The 11901-nt window shown below is 35.6% G+C and overlaps 6 protein-coding genes across 6 annotated transcripts; 2 read left to right on the forward strand and 4 right to left on the reverse strand.

The window, feature by feature from the left end:
- Window positions 1-229: 229 nt before the first annotated feature.
- On the forward strand, window positions 230-598 carry C5L36_0E01197 (uncharacterized protein; the record flags this gene model as incomplete). The annotated part of the gene is made up of 1 exon (XM_029467672.1): window positions 230-598. One exon carries the CDS (start codon window positions 230-232, stop codon window positions 596-598), a length of 369 nt encoding a protein of 122 aa, XP_029323532.1.
- A 179-nt stretch (window positions 599-777) lies between these two features.
- C5L36_0E01200 (uncharacterized protein) lies at window positions 778-3936 on the reverse strand (the record flags this gene model as incomplete). Its single annotated transcript, XM_029467673.1, has 1 exon — window positions 778-3936. The coding sequence occupies one exon, from the start codon at window positions 3934-3936 to the stop codon at window positions 778-780; it is 3159 nt and encodes a 1052-aa protein (XP_029323533.1).
- A 533-nt stretch (window positions 3937-4469) lies between these two features.
- C5L36_0E01205 (uncharacterized protein) lies at window positions 4470-6133 on the reverse strand (the record flags this gene model as incomplete). The annotated part of the gene is made up of 2 exons (XM_029467674.1): window positions 4470-5801; window positions 6122-6133. 2 exons carry the CDS (start codon window positions 6131-6133, stop codon window positions 4470-4472), a joined length of 1344 nt encoding a protein of 447 aa, XP_029323534.1.
- A 463-nt stretch (window positions 6134-6596) lies between these two features.
- C5L36_0E01210 (uncharacterized protein) lies at window positions 6597-8789 on the reverse strand (the record flags this gene model as incomplete). Its single annotated transcript, XM_029467675.1, has 1 exon — window positions 6597-8789. One exon carries the CDS (start codon window positions 8787-8789, stop codon window positions 6597-6599), a length of 2193 nt encoding a protein of 730 aa, XP_029323535.1.
- A 430-nt stretch (window positions 8790-9219) lies between these two features.
- C5L36_0E01220 (uncharacterized protein) lies at window positions 9220-10680 on the forward strand (the record flags this gene model as incomplete). Its single annotated transcript, XM_029467676.1, has 1 exon — window positions 9220-10680. One exon carries the CDS (start codon window positions 9220-9222, stop codon window positions 10678-10680), a length of 1461 nt encoding a protein of 486 aa, XP_029323536.1.
- A 301-nt stretch (window positions 10681-10981) lies between these two features.
- On the reverse strand, window positions 10982-11704 carry C5L36_0E01230 (uncharacterized protein; the record flags this gene model as incomplete). Its single annotated transcript, XM_029467677.1, has 1 exon — window positions 10982-11704. The coding sequence occupies one exon, from the start codon at window positions 11702-11704 to the stop codon at window positions 10982-10984; it is 723 nt and encodes a 240-aa protein (XP_029323537.1).
- Window positions 11705-11901: the final 197 nt, after the last annotated feature.

Genomic DNA, 11901 nt, shown 5'->3' on the forward strand with positions numbered 1-11901 from the left:
ATTTTTTTTTTTTTTTTTGGCAACCGAGCCACCGTCGATCGACGCATTTTAGGAGAATCCCCCAGAAAAACTGAATAAATAGATGTAGCATCCGTACACCTTGAGGTTTTGCAGTTCCGCTTCTTTTACTGGAGATGGAAATGATCAAATTGCAAACATGTCTAAGGAGTGAGATGTAAAAGGTCCACTGTTGAAACAGGAGACATACACATCAGGGCACTTAGACACCATGACCTTCCCAACTGCTTTTGCTGAAGCCACCAGATTTTCTACCACTAACGCAGAGCTAAGAATCCGTGTATTGAATTTGTACAGAAGATACTTGAGACACTCCAGAGAGTTTGTTAATTCTTACGATTTAGATATTCCCGCTTATCAAGTGAAAACCAAAATCAGACAAGAGTTTGAGAGACATAGACACGTTCAAGATTTGAGTATTAAGAATGTTCTATACATGAAGGGCCAAATGGAATTCCAAGAGCTTGTTAATTTCTGGAAACAACAGTCTCATGTTATGAAGTATTTTGAAGACTTTGAGCACTACAACTCAGCATCTGGTAATAGTTTTGTTCAGAAATTCTTAAAGGGTGCAAATTAAGTTTGCTTGAAGCCATTGCTTCCTCATGTATTCCTCGATCATATCATTCTCTATGTAACCTCCACGATTTTCATTTCCATTCTATATTTATTAGTATAAAATAATTTATTTATTTATTGAATTAACAAAAAAAAAAATAGAACAAAAAACTACACTAAACCAACTTATGACACAGCTTATCAGTTTTTTAGTAGAGACTTTTTCATTTTCTCTAAACAATTGTGTGTCATTTCTTGGTCTATTACTTTCAAAAATCGAATTAGCTCAAAGCTAGTCTCAAAATCTTTGGAAATAATCAATTTCTTTAAAATATTGACAACCATATCTTGATCGCTGGAGGTCAAACTGTAACTATCTGTTTTTGACCCTTTATTTTTCTTTTTAGATTTCTTATTATTAGTTTTTGTTCCATAGTATTCGTAATTCATCATTATGATGAAATAGTGCGCAGTTAGTCTCTGTGAATCGTTTTCCGTGAATAATTTGTTGAAAATGAATCTCGGATTCTCCTTTGCCTTGCTGAAATATATTGTCCATAGGTGTGTCTCTGTTTTTTTCAAGCAATTCAATATTATTTCATAAGGATTTCCTGTTAAATTGATTAACGAATATAGCCTGTTAAAATAATCATCATTTGAATCATAATTTTTATCTTCATAGCAATTATGTAAATAATGAAAGAGTAGTTTCTCCATCACAAATTTGAAATTCTTAAATTTAGAAAATTTAGCATATACGGTAGTTATGTTCATCGCATTTGAATCTTCCTCTAATTTTTTAACTTCCATATTTGAGAGAATATAATGATTTATTAAATCTTCCAAATAGTTTTTCCTATTCGTGGTTAGCTTTAACTTGACCTTATTATAACAATCCACCTGAATTCCAAACATGATGTTTTGATTCGGAATAGTGGTAATTGGATATGAGCAAACACCAATGTATTTCAACTCAACACAGTTGTCAGCACTAAAGTTCTCGTTTCCAGTGCTTATCTTGATAGGTTTTAATTTAGTTATATCCGAGTCATCACTTAGGTTATAATGAATTAGTTGCGAGCCGTCAAATAGACAGACCAAGGAATTGTTCAACTTATGTACATACTCCACACTGTCATTAATTAGATAGACAACATTCGTCATAGAATTTGTATTCAAATCCCTCTTTTTTTTGATATAATATAGATCTGTATTGGTTAAGAATAACAATCCACATTCTGATAGTCTCAAAATCGTACTAAAGTTTAAAATAATAGACTCATCATTTTCATTGAAACAAGACTTCAACTGATATACTGTCGACCGCTGTAATGTTATAGATGATTTCTTAGATGTAAGAAAGTCTTCAGAGATAAAGCTGCTTTGCTGGTCTCCCCTAACTTTCTCAACATGGTTAGTTGTTAACTCCAAATTCCATGTGTAGCAGTTTAATTCATTGGTCATGACAAATAAAATATCACTATGCAGATCAACATTGAAATTGACAAAATATTCGTCATATTGTGTCTCTTCAAACTCAAAATTCCATACAACAAAATCATAGCTGAAAGGTACTTTTTTCTCTAATATTTTGGTGGAGAATATTATAACCTGCGAGTGCTTCTTCTGCTTCGCACCAGATACTGCACCTAAAATCAGATAATTTTTCCACCATATACACTTGTTAATAATTGATTCCGATTTTTCAAAGGCGGCAGATTGCTCAATCACTTCCATGTATTTCCATTGTCTGTTAACAATGCTATAAACGATAACATCATAATTACCTACAACACAGACATTATTCCCATCATCACTTACCGATACAGACCTAATAGAGGTGTTTTTTACTTTGAACTTGAGAGGTAACATTTCTGCCAACCATAGGTCCGTTTCTTTGTTGGTGACATCATTTATATTATAATTGAAATGATAATGTTCAATCAATTTCTTCTCGTAGGCTTTGAAAATCCATATTTTTTCCCCGTCACATAGTAATGGTCTTTTCATCGATAAATTGTTAAACCCATCACCTGAGTTACAAACAGTTAAGTCTATCAAAATGATTTCATTACTTTTGTTGACCAAAATTAGCTCATAGGCGTTTAGGTATTGTATTTTTTTACAATTGGAAATGCTCATACTATCGTATTCAAAAGTTGAAAAGTTTAAATTTCCTAAAACAGAATAAATATTCCAGCCATTCTCGTAATAAACAAGGATGGAATCTCCATGTGGATGTAGTACAATACCTTTTGGGTTCTTCGATGTGGATGGAGCCTCTATTTTTTTCAATAACTTACATGATAAATCCGTATTTAGCTTGTAAATCAATATCGAACCATCATCCAACAATATATTAATGGTGTTCCTGAAATGGTTAGTCAATGCACTAACAACTTTAGCAGAACCTTTTATTGCCTTGTAAACGACAGTTGCATCAAGGTGGAGCTGTTTGGTATCATGTCTTTTCCTCACTAGAAGTAACCCCCCACCTTCGTTCCACCAAAGAAAACAAGCCAAATCATAATTATAATCTAATCCTACAATTTCACTCCCGCCATTAATTTCTGGATCGTTAAACCATTTAACCTCATCAGAAAGTGCAAACTTGATGCTTTCAGATGAACCATCCAAAACTTGCCCTTTTTCTGATTTTTTATTGTCGGTATTTGCTAAATGTATAACCTGAAATGCATGAGGTTGAGAGTTAATCAACATCAACTCAATGCTATTAGTAAAACAATAATCAACAACTGGACTTACAACGTTTAAAATCAACTTCAATCTTAATCCAAAATCAAACACAGGAGCTTCAGCATCATCTGATCCTATAAATGAGCTCAAAATGTTTTTCACTATACCCTGACCCTGGCCATCTTTATTGTTTATGTATTTAGAGTCAATACCTCCGTATATCATTGGATCTTCTTGATAACTGGTTATAGGATATCCATTTTGAAGTAATTTTCCTTCTTTGTTGAAAGTGCTAAACAATTCTGTATCCGTCTTCAGTTTTACGGTGTAGACAAGAATTGTGTTTTTGTCGGTTAGAACAGCAAATGTTTGTAAATTCGGTGATAATTTAACAGATATGTTTGATCCGTAGTTTTCAACCGATTCATTCGATCGAATATGCACATTCACTAGCACTTTATGCTTCCAATCAAAGATGTATAGCGAACGGTATGTTAAAATAGCGTACGGTAAACCGTTGGAATAGTTAGTTAACAAATCAATTATTTCATCGTCATGGGGGTCGGGCTTGTAGGTATGAGAATTATTGGGTTTTTTCAAATTATCTAAAGGTTCAACTTCCGTAAGCTTTTGGATTTGCTTTATGGAGGACGGCCAATGCATTTACGATGTTTTACAAATGCAATGCTTGCCAGGGAAGTATAAACAAAGGCATCACAATTAAAAACGAAGAAATGAATTTGCGAATTTGAAAATGCGAAGGATGCTCTCTATCTTCGGTCAAAATACTCTGAAACGATGATTCTTAAATTCTAAAATACGATTATTAAAGATACTTATATAAATACTATAAAGATACACCAGAAGAGTATCACGATACGATACAAAATTTCAACTGATACTAGAGAGAATGAATTCGAACAAATTATAAGAAAGATAGTTCTGTAATTCGGAAACTCGAAACTAATAACAATTGGAAGCTAAGAGTGGAGAAAAAAAAATAGAGAGGAGGAATCAAAATTAATTTTAAGAGATTAACAAAACAAAATGAAGGGGAGAGATAAAGAAAGAGAGGAAAAAAGATGGGACAACAGTGTTGATGAGTAAAAAAAATGAAAACCTATAGATTGGAAGTTTCAAGGTTTCAAAATATTTCATGTTCATCTTCATTTGTTTATACTGTATTAATTGGTAATTTACAATTCATTCATTTGATCATGTTCATCAAAATCAATATCTTCTTCATCTAATCCAGTTGCATCTTGATATTGTTGGTATTCACTTACTAGGTCGTTCATGTTAGATTCTGCCTCAGTGAACTCGACTTCTTCCATACCTTCGGAGGTAAACCAATGCAAGAAAGCTTTCTTTTTAAACATGGCAGAAAATTGAGAACCAACTCTTCTGAATAATTCTTGAATAGAAGTTGAATTACCAATGAAAGTAGCAGACATATCTAGACCCCTAGGAGGAACAGAGCAAACAGAAGATTGAACATTATTTGGAATCCACTCTACAAAATATCCATCATTCTTAGTTTGAACTTTGTGCATTTCGTCCTCAACTTCTTTGACTGAAACGTTACCTCTGAAGAATGCTGCAGCTGTTAAATATCTACCTTTAGTTGGGTCACAAGCAGTCATCATATTCCTTGGATCAAACATTTGTTGTGTTAATTCTGGAACAGTTAAAGATCTAAAAGATTGGGAACGTTCGGCTGTCAATGGGGCATAACTTACCATAAAAAAATGTAATCTTGGGAATGGAACTAAATTAACTGCTAACTTCCTCAAGTCTGAATTCAATTGGCCTGGGAAACGTAAAGATGTAGTGACACCTGACATTACCGAAGAAACTAATCTGTTTAATTGGGCATAGTCTGGTTGGTTGATCTTTAAAGTCCTAGTACAAATATCATATAGTGCCTCATTATCAATGCAGAAAGTTTCATCTGCATTTTCAATCAATTGGTGGATAGATAACGTAGCATTATAAGGTTCAACAACAGTATCTGACACCTTTGGAGATGGAACAACTGAGAAGGTGGCCATCATTCTGTCAGGGAACTGCTCCCTAAGTTTAGAAATCAACAAAGTACCCATACCAGAACCAGTACCACCACCTAAAGAATGTGAAATTTGGAAACCCTGCAAAGAATCACATCCTTCAGCTTCTCTTCTTATGACTTCCATAACAGAATCGACAAGCTCAGCACCTTCAGTATAATGCCCCTTTGCCCAGTTATTACCAGCGGAGGATTGACCAAAAATCAAGTTATCAGGTCTGAATAGATTACCAAATTGGGAATTTCTGACATGTTCAATTGTACCTGGTTCTAAATCAACTAAAACTGCCCTTGGAACATATTTGCCGCTGGAAGCTTCGTTAAAGTAAACATTCAACCTCGATTCCTGTAATGGATCGGTGCCGTGGTAATTACCATTTGGATCTAAACCATGCTCATCACATATAGTTTCCCAAAATGCAGCTCCAACTTGGTTACCACATTGACCTGCAGATAAATGTATCTATATAATTAATAAAAAGTGAAGATAGGTTATGTTAGTATATCGATTTGGATGCTGTTTGAGGGATTTGCAAGAAGTGATTTGAAGTGGAAAAAAAAAATAACAACAGAAATAATAATAAGGGAGAGAACGGCAATGTGATGAGCACATTGCCACACAAAACATGGCTCTCAACATATATATCTAGTAACTCATTGTATCTAATCAATATCTGCAAATAAGCTCTTATTCTCTCCAAGTCTATCAAACATCACATTCTCACAAAAACCATATGAAATTCACAGATCTTTAAATATGTAAACAGATCATTCAACACGTACAATTTCTCTCATATTTCAAACGTATATCTATTCCGACGGAAGAATTCTAGTCTTTTCTCTCTTTTGTACGCCACAGATACACACAGATACAGTACTTGCCTCCAGTTGGAATGTATATCTCTACCAGCCACTCCAAAATGGTCCTCCAACGTGAAAGTCGTGTCCTACTCTGGCCTCCTTCTCTTTTGTCTTACTTTTCTTGTTTTCCCACTCCATTTTTTGCACACGCGAAAGGTAAACAAAAGAATGCTCAGCGGTTCCGCATGTAGACTGTATGCGGCATTTTCTGCAAAGGCGGGGGCGCCGCACATAAAGCAGTTTTTATTACCACATAAGTACGCATGTTTTTATACTGACGTTTAAATTCGACGCGACGATTAATTATGGAGCTACTTTTCTTGTTGGGCCAAATGGAGGCTCAATTGGGTTCTTTTTTATTAACTTCATTATTGTCATTACGTTAAATATTTTAGGTCTACGGTATATACACCTTGCTATATCCTTCCACAGGACGGCGGCAGCAGACGCAGGTGGCAAACTCTCTCACAAGAAGAGAAACTCTACAAGAATCACATATTGCAAGACATTTGCATGGCCAGAGTATGATTTGACGTGTATTCTCATGACAAATCACACAAGTGCCAAGTTCATCATGCGTTAGTGGTTCACAGTGCTCTTGCGAGTTGGGAAAATCGTGTAAAGATAATTTCCTTTTTTCAATTAGTATATCTAGTAGTTTCATTTCATCAGTATAGTATTCTCTGAAATGCGATCTTGTGAGCCTTGATGTCGGGAGGTTCAGATTTCTCAAATGGTAACTTAAGACCCGAAGTTCCTGGGAAGGGTTTAGAATGTCTTTCAAATCGCCAACCGTAATCAAGTCACTTATTACTTCATTTATTTCTTCTCTTTCACAAACCTTATCCTGTCTTGCCGGTCCCTCATTTTCGTGGTCGTCGTTATCTTGATCATAACCATCATGATCATAATGATCATCGTCTTCTTCTTCTTCTTCTTCTTCTTCTTCTTCTTCTTCTTCTTCTTCTTCTTCTTCTTCTTCTTCTTCTTCACCATGATTTTTTTCGTATTCTCCCCTCTCAAAGTCACCCCCTAAATCATCACGATAATCCTCAGATTCGTCATTTTCTGTTAAGTTCATATTTAATAGTAAATGTGGATAAATCTTGTCTAGCACATCTTCTTCAATTCTGTTAACATCGATTCGTGTTTCATCTTCCTTCTTGGCAAAATAGTACTTTCCGTTTCTTTCTACTAAATTGTAATTGTCACTAATCTTTTCCAACGATTGCCCATTGGGAACAATTCTTTTAGAGCCACCTTTCAATTTCAGAAGCACAAGCCTAAAGAAATTAAAAGTAATTTTACTTAGCATTTGGATACGGTTGGTAATTGCCCAACTTTTCTTCCGTCTCGTTGCTAATCCGATTTGAAGCTGTTTAATGTCTGGACTATTCTCTGTTTCTTCACCATATCCACAGTTTTTTCTCATATAAAGCAACTCCTCACTGATATAGTTATTCCTTGGAAGCAAAACACTCGGCGTCTCTTGTAGATAATAAAAATTAACAGACAAATTGATCAGAAATTCCCCCAAACGAATCAACGCAGTGTAAAAGTCATCAGACAATGGTATATCCGTGGAATCCCAATCTTCAAATAATGAAGACATAGCTAGGTCTTCAAATGATAGCCTTGCCAATCCCGATAGCAAATATATACCTTCACTAAGTAAAACAATTGACAACACGCAAAAATGTGGGAAATAACCAACGATTATGCTAAATGGTAACTTCAATATATTTATGGTGAATATCTTATAAGTATAGTATGCCAAAGTAAATAGTCCAATGATTGAAGACGTGACCAATTTGTATTTCAGTAAGTTGAACATCCCCAATAAATGTGTATTGATCTGATTGGCCAATGCAATCATTGCAAATACAAGTAATTCGGTAGACACAGTGGATTCAAACTGGGCTTCTTGAAATGCCAAGGAGTATTCAAATAGTGTAATGCCGGTTTCAACAGATGGGTTTAAGCCAGATGCAACAGAGGTGAATGTATCCAAAATTTGACTTATGCATAATGATAGATGGAAATTTCTTAGAATCGAAGTTGTTGGACCAACGGTTTCGTCACTACGGTAAACCTTCGTTCCAAAAGGTATAGACAAGAACTTGCTTTTAAGGTATTCGTTTTCGTCAAACTTAAAGTCCTCCCCCGATGACTCAAATATAAAATCAACGATTGGATGCTTTACATAGCATCTCAAACTTAGGAATAATCCATAACTACCACGTATCAACATATATATCGCCAATCCCCTCAAGACTGCATTTGATAGTAACGGCAATCTTCTCTGATGCCTGGTAGAAGCTAGAATGACGATTCTGTTCATTATGACCGCTGTAATCATGCACATCAAGGCATACGGTGACATCCAATAAGAGAAAAACATTCTCGTTTCTTTATTAGATTCTTTTGACTGTTGGATTACAGCGTTGATTAATGAGTCAACGATCCTGACTAAACCATAAACTCCCTTATCCCCATTACCTGGACTTGTCGAATCAAATGTAGATGTGGCCTCCACAGTGGATAAGGAAGTGACATTGGAAGCTACCCCAGAGATATCGGACGTTGGCATTCTTTTCTTTTTCGGTTTGTTGGTATGTCCAGTCCTTACCTTTGAAGGCAAAAGCTAAAGAAAAGAGAGACGTTTTAATAACAATCTAGCTCAAGATGATAAATACCCAGAGACTAGAAACAGGGGTAGATTTTTGACGTGATCTAACTGCTAGGCTATTTGATTAGCGTATCAACTACGGCAAGCTACGCATATATGGACGCAACAAGCCATTTTCTTTCTCGCGTTGGGTAGAAAGTTGTCCGGAAATTCCGATAATTGGAAAGATGAATTGAATTGGGGTAATTGCTCTATGAACATGCGTTGATTACTCTTTATTCAGGACATTGATAATACTCTTGTTGATGATTCTTTAGGTACCCATGTTTAAATCTGGTAAAATAATATAAACCCTCATAGAGAGAGAAAACGGAAAAAGAGAAACATCAAGATGAACCCAAGTCTAGGTACAACAGGTTATCCGGAGAGCACACAGTCGAAATCTCCACAAAGGAGCAATTCATTGCCGAGCAGCATTTGTAGTAGCCAAATGCAAAGTTGTAATTCTAATGGAAAAGTCGGAGTGGGTGAAAATAACATAGAAACACAAGAGTTGGATTCCATTTGTTTTACCAACAATGTGAGAAGGCTAAATTGTCTAAACCTGCCGCAAGTACATGGGTTTATAAGTGAAGACTACAAAGTTAAACTACAAGAAGGATCAAGCGGATTGATTTTAAAAGTACGATCCAAAGTTGACCAAAGGTACTATGTAATTAAGGTTTTAAGCCATGCATGTATTGCCCAAAAGAAATCTTCTGAACATTCCAGTACTGTGGTGACTAATATAAAGTCAAGCACGAGTCTAAGTACTAGTACAATAAGAACACCAGGGATCCAAGGGAATTCATGCGTTAGTATCAGCAGAATACACTCGCATTTATCAATAGAACGAAATTTGACAGTTAAGGAAATGTATACTTTGGATTCGTTGAATGAGTACATGATACTAAGGAAATTGAACAGTAAGTATGTGACTCCGGTGTATGGGTTGTTTCGATATGATGAACGGACCAGAATAGACGGAGTCGAGTCGAGAAGCAACTCATCTGGAGATCATGAAAAACCATTGAATCTATGTATTATGCTGGATTATTATCAATATTCTGATTTACTACATCTCATAACGGATATCCGGAAAAGCAATATTCACGTCTCTAGCTTATTCAAGGATTCAATTTTTTCTCAGCTTGTTATGGGGTTGAAGTATTTACATGGCAGTGGAATAGCGCACAGAGATATCAAGCCTGAGAATATATTGATTGACGATAAGGGGGTGCTCAAGTATGCTGATTTTGGCTATGCGATTGATACCTGCAAGATACCGGATTATCCAATAGACAAGGAAAGTTTTGTGTATCGTGGCACTGCATCATTTAAGGCGCCTGAGATTGTCAATTTCAAGCTTATGAAGATATTGTCCAAATGTGACGATATTGGTGAAGTATTTAGATCGACAGATATTTGGTCACTTGCAATATTGTATTACCAGATGAGGTTTATGAGCAAACCTTGGAGAACGGCAAGCTTAAGCGATAAAGAATACAGCAGGTTTGAGGAGAAGTATAGGATGAAGAATATAGGTGGTATGAAGACGGGCTTTGACATGGTGAGATCGTTCAAGGGAGAGTTTTCCTTTACTACCAATATCAAGCTATTAAAGGACGATGCGATATTTGCGATACTGAAAATGTTGGATCCCGATAATCTGAAGAGATGGTGCATTGGTGATGTTTATCGAAGTTCATGGATGGTGAGCACGCGGATGTTGGTTGAGGAGTATAGCAGAACACACAAGGGGGAGCCAAACGAGTTAGTCAAGGTTGCACGAAGTGTGGAAACAAGCGTATAGGTGAGAAGTATGGAGATTTATGGGTATATAACTGTATTTAAATAAGGAGATGGTGGATGAGAGACTTTGGGGGGAAGATAATGGCAGTAGTAGTTGCAATGGCAAATACGGTGATTGTTAAGGAGGTAGGATAATGGTAACACAATTACCTAAAGGGAGAAGTTAAGAACGAAAGGAAAAGATAAAAGGAGAAAGAAAATCAAAAGAGTCAAAGGGAGGATATACGTTATGTAGATGCAAACCTTCAATGAGTAAAGCAAACGGGTGAAGAGGAGAAACGTAAAAATTTGGAGATTAGAGATTAGTAGTTGGCAATGCCTATTTGAATGGTATCATGGTTATCCGAGTCGGTGATGTCGGAGATGGTTTTTTCCATGATATCATCAACTAAAATTGTAGCATTGGTATGTTTTAGTAGATTTGCATTCAAATTTATATTTGAGTTTATATTAGCATTTGCATTAATATGTAATTTTTCGGACTTGACTTTTTCGGATCCACCATTATCATTATCATTATCATTATCATTATCATCATCATCATCATAGTTATAAACGTCATCATCATCTGAAGATTCTCCATCAGTAACCAATCCATCCTCCAAATGGAGCAAATCGTCACTGTCAGTATAATAATCCATTGGAACGTCATTGTTGATCAACGATATCGAATTAAGCAAGCAATTCAAATGGAACTGTCTATTACCATTATTATCATTAGAGGTGACTGACGAGTAAAAACTTGATAAAAGTCTATCATTTAATTCCAATGGACCATAAATTAAAGAGAAATCATCAATATTTGGATATCTCTCCCTTTCCAATTGATAGGATACCAATCTAGTATCATCAGGTATAACAAAAGGCGAACATAAAGAAATCAATGAGGTTGACTTGATTTTAATTTTCTTCTTGTTGGTTACCAATGGTTCTTTAGTTTTAGAGAGTCTATGTTTCCTTGAAGAGGTAAAAGATTTTCTGCAATTACCAAGTGGTGCCTGTGAAGACCTTGCGTTGACGGTCATCTTATTGGTTAGTATCGTTAAACAGTCTAAGCTGATGTAATGGAAGGTATTGATGAATGGTGCTTGAAGGAAAAGAACAAGACCAAACAAGTTAGAAAAGTCCAACTAGTTCAAAGTTTTAAGTATACAAATGGAGGAGGCTCATAATAGTCATAATGCCATTGAGCTTGGCATCGATATGGACCATGTGAATGGAA

Source organism: Pichia kudriavzevii, chromosome 5 (genome assembly GCF_003054445.1).
Source record: "Pichia kudriavzevii chromosome 5, complete sequence".
NCBI classification, from domain to species: domain Eukaryota; kingdom Fungi; phylum Ascomycota; class Pichiomycetes; order Pichiales; family Pichiaceae; genus Pichia; species Pichia kudriavzevii.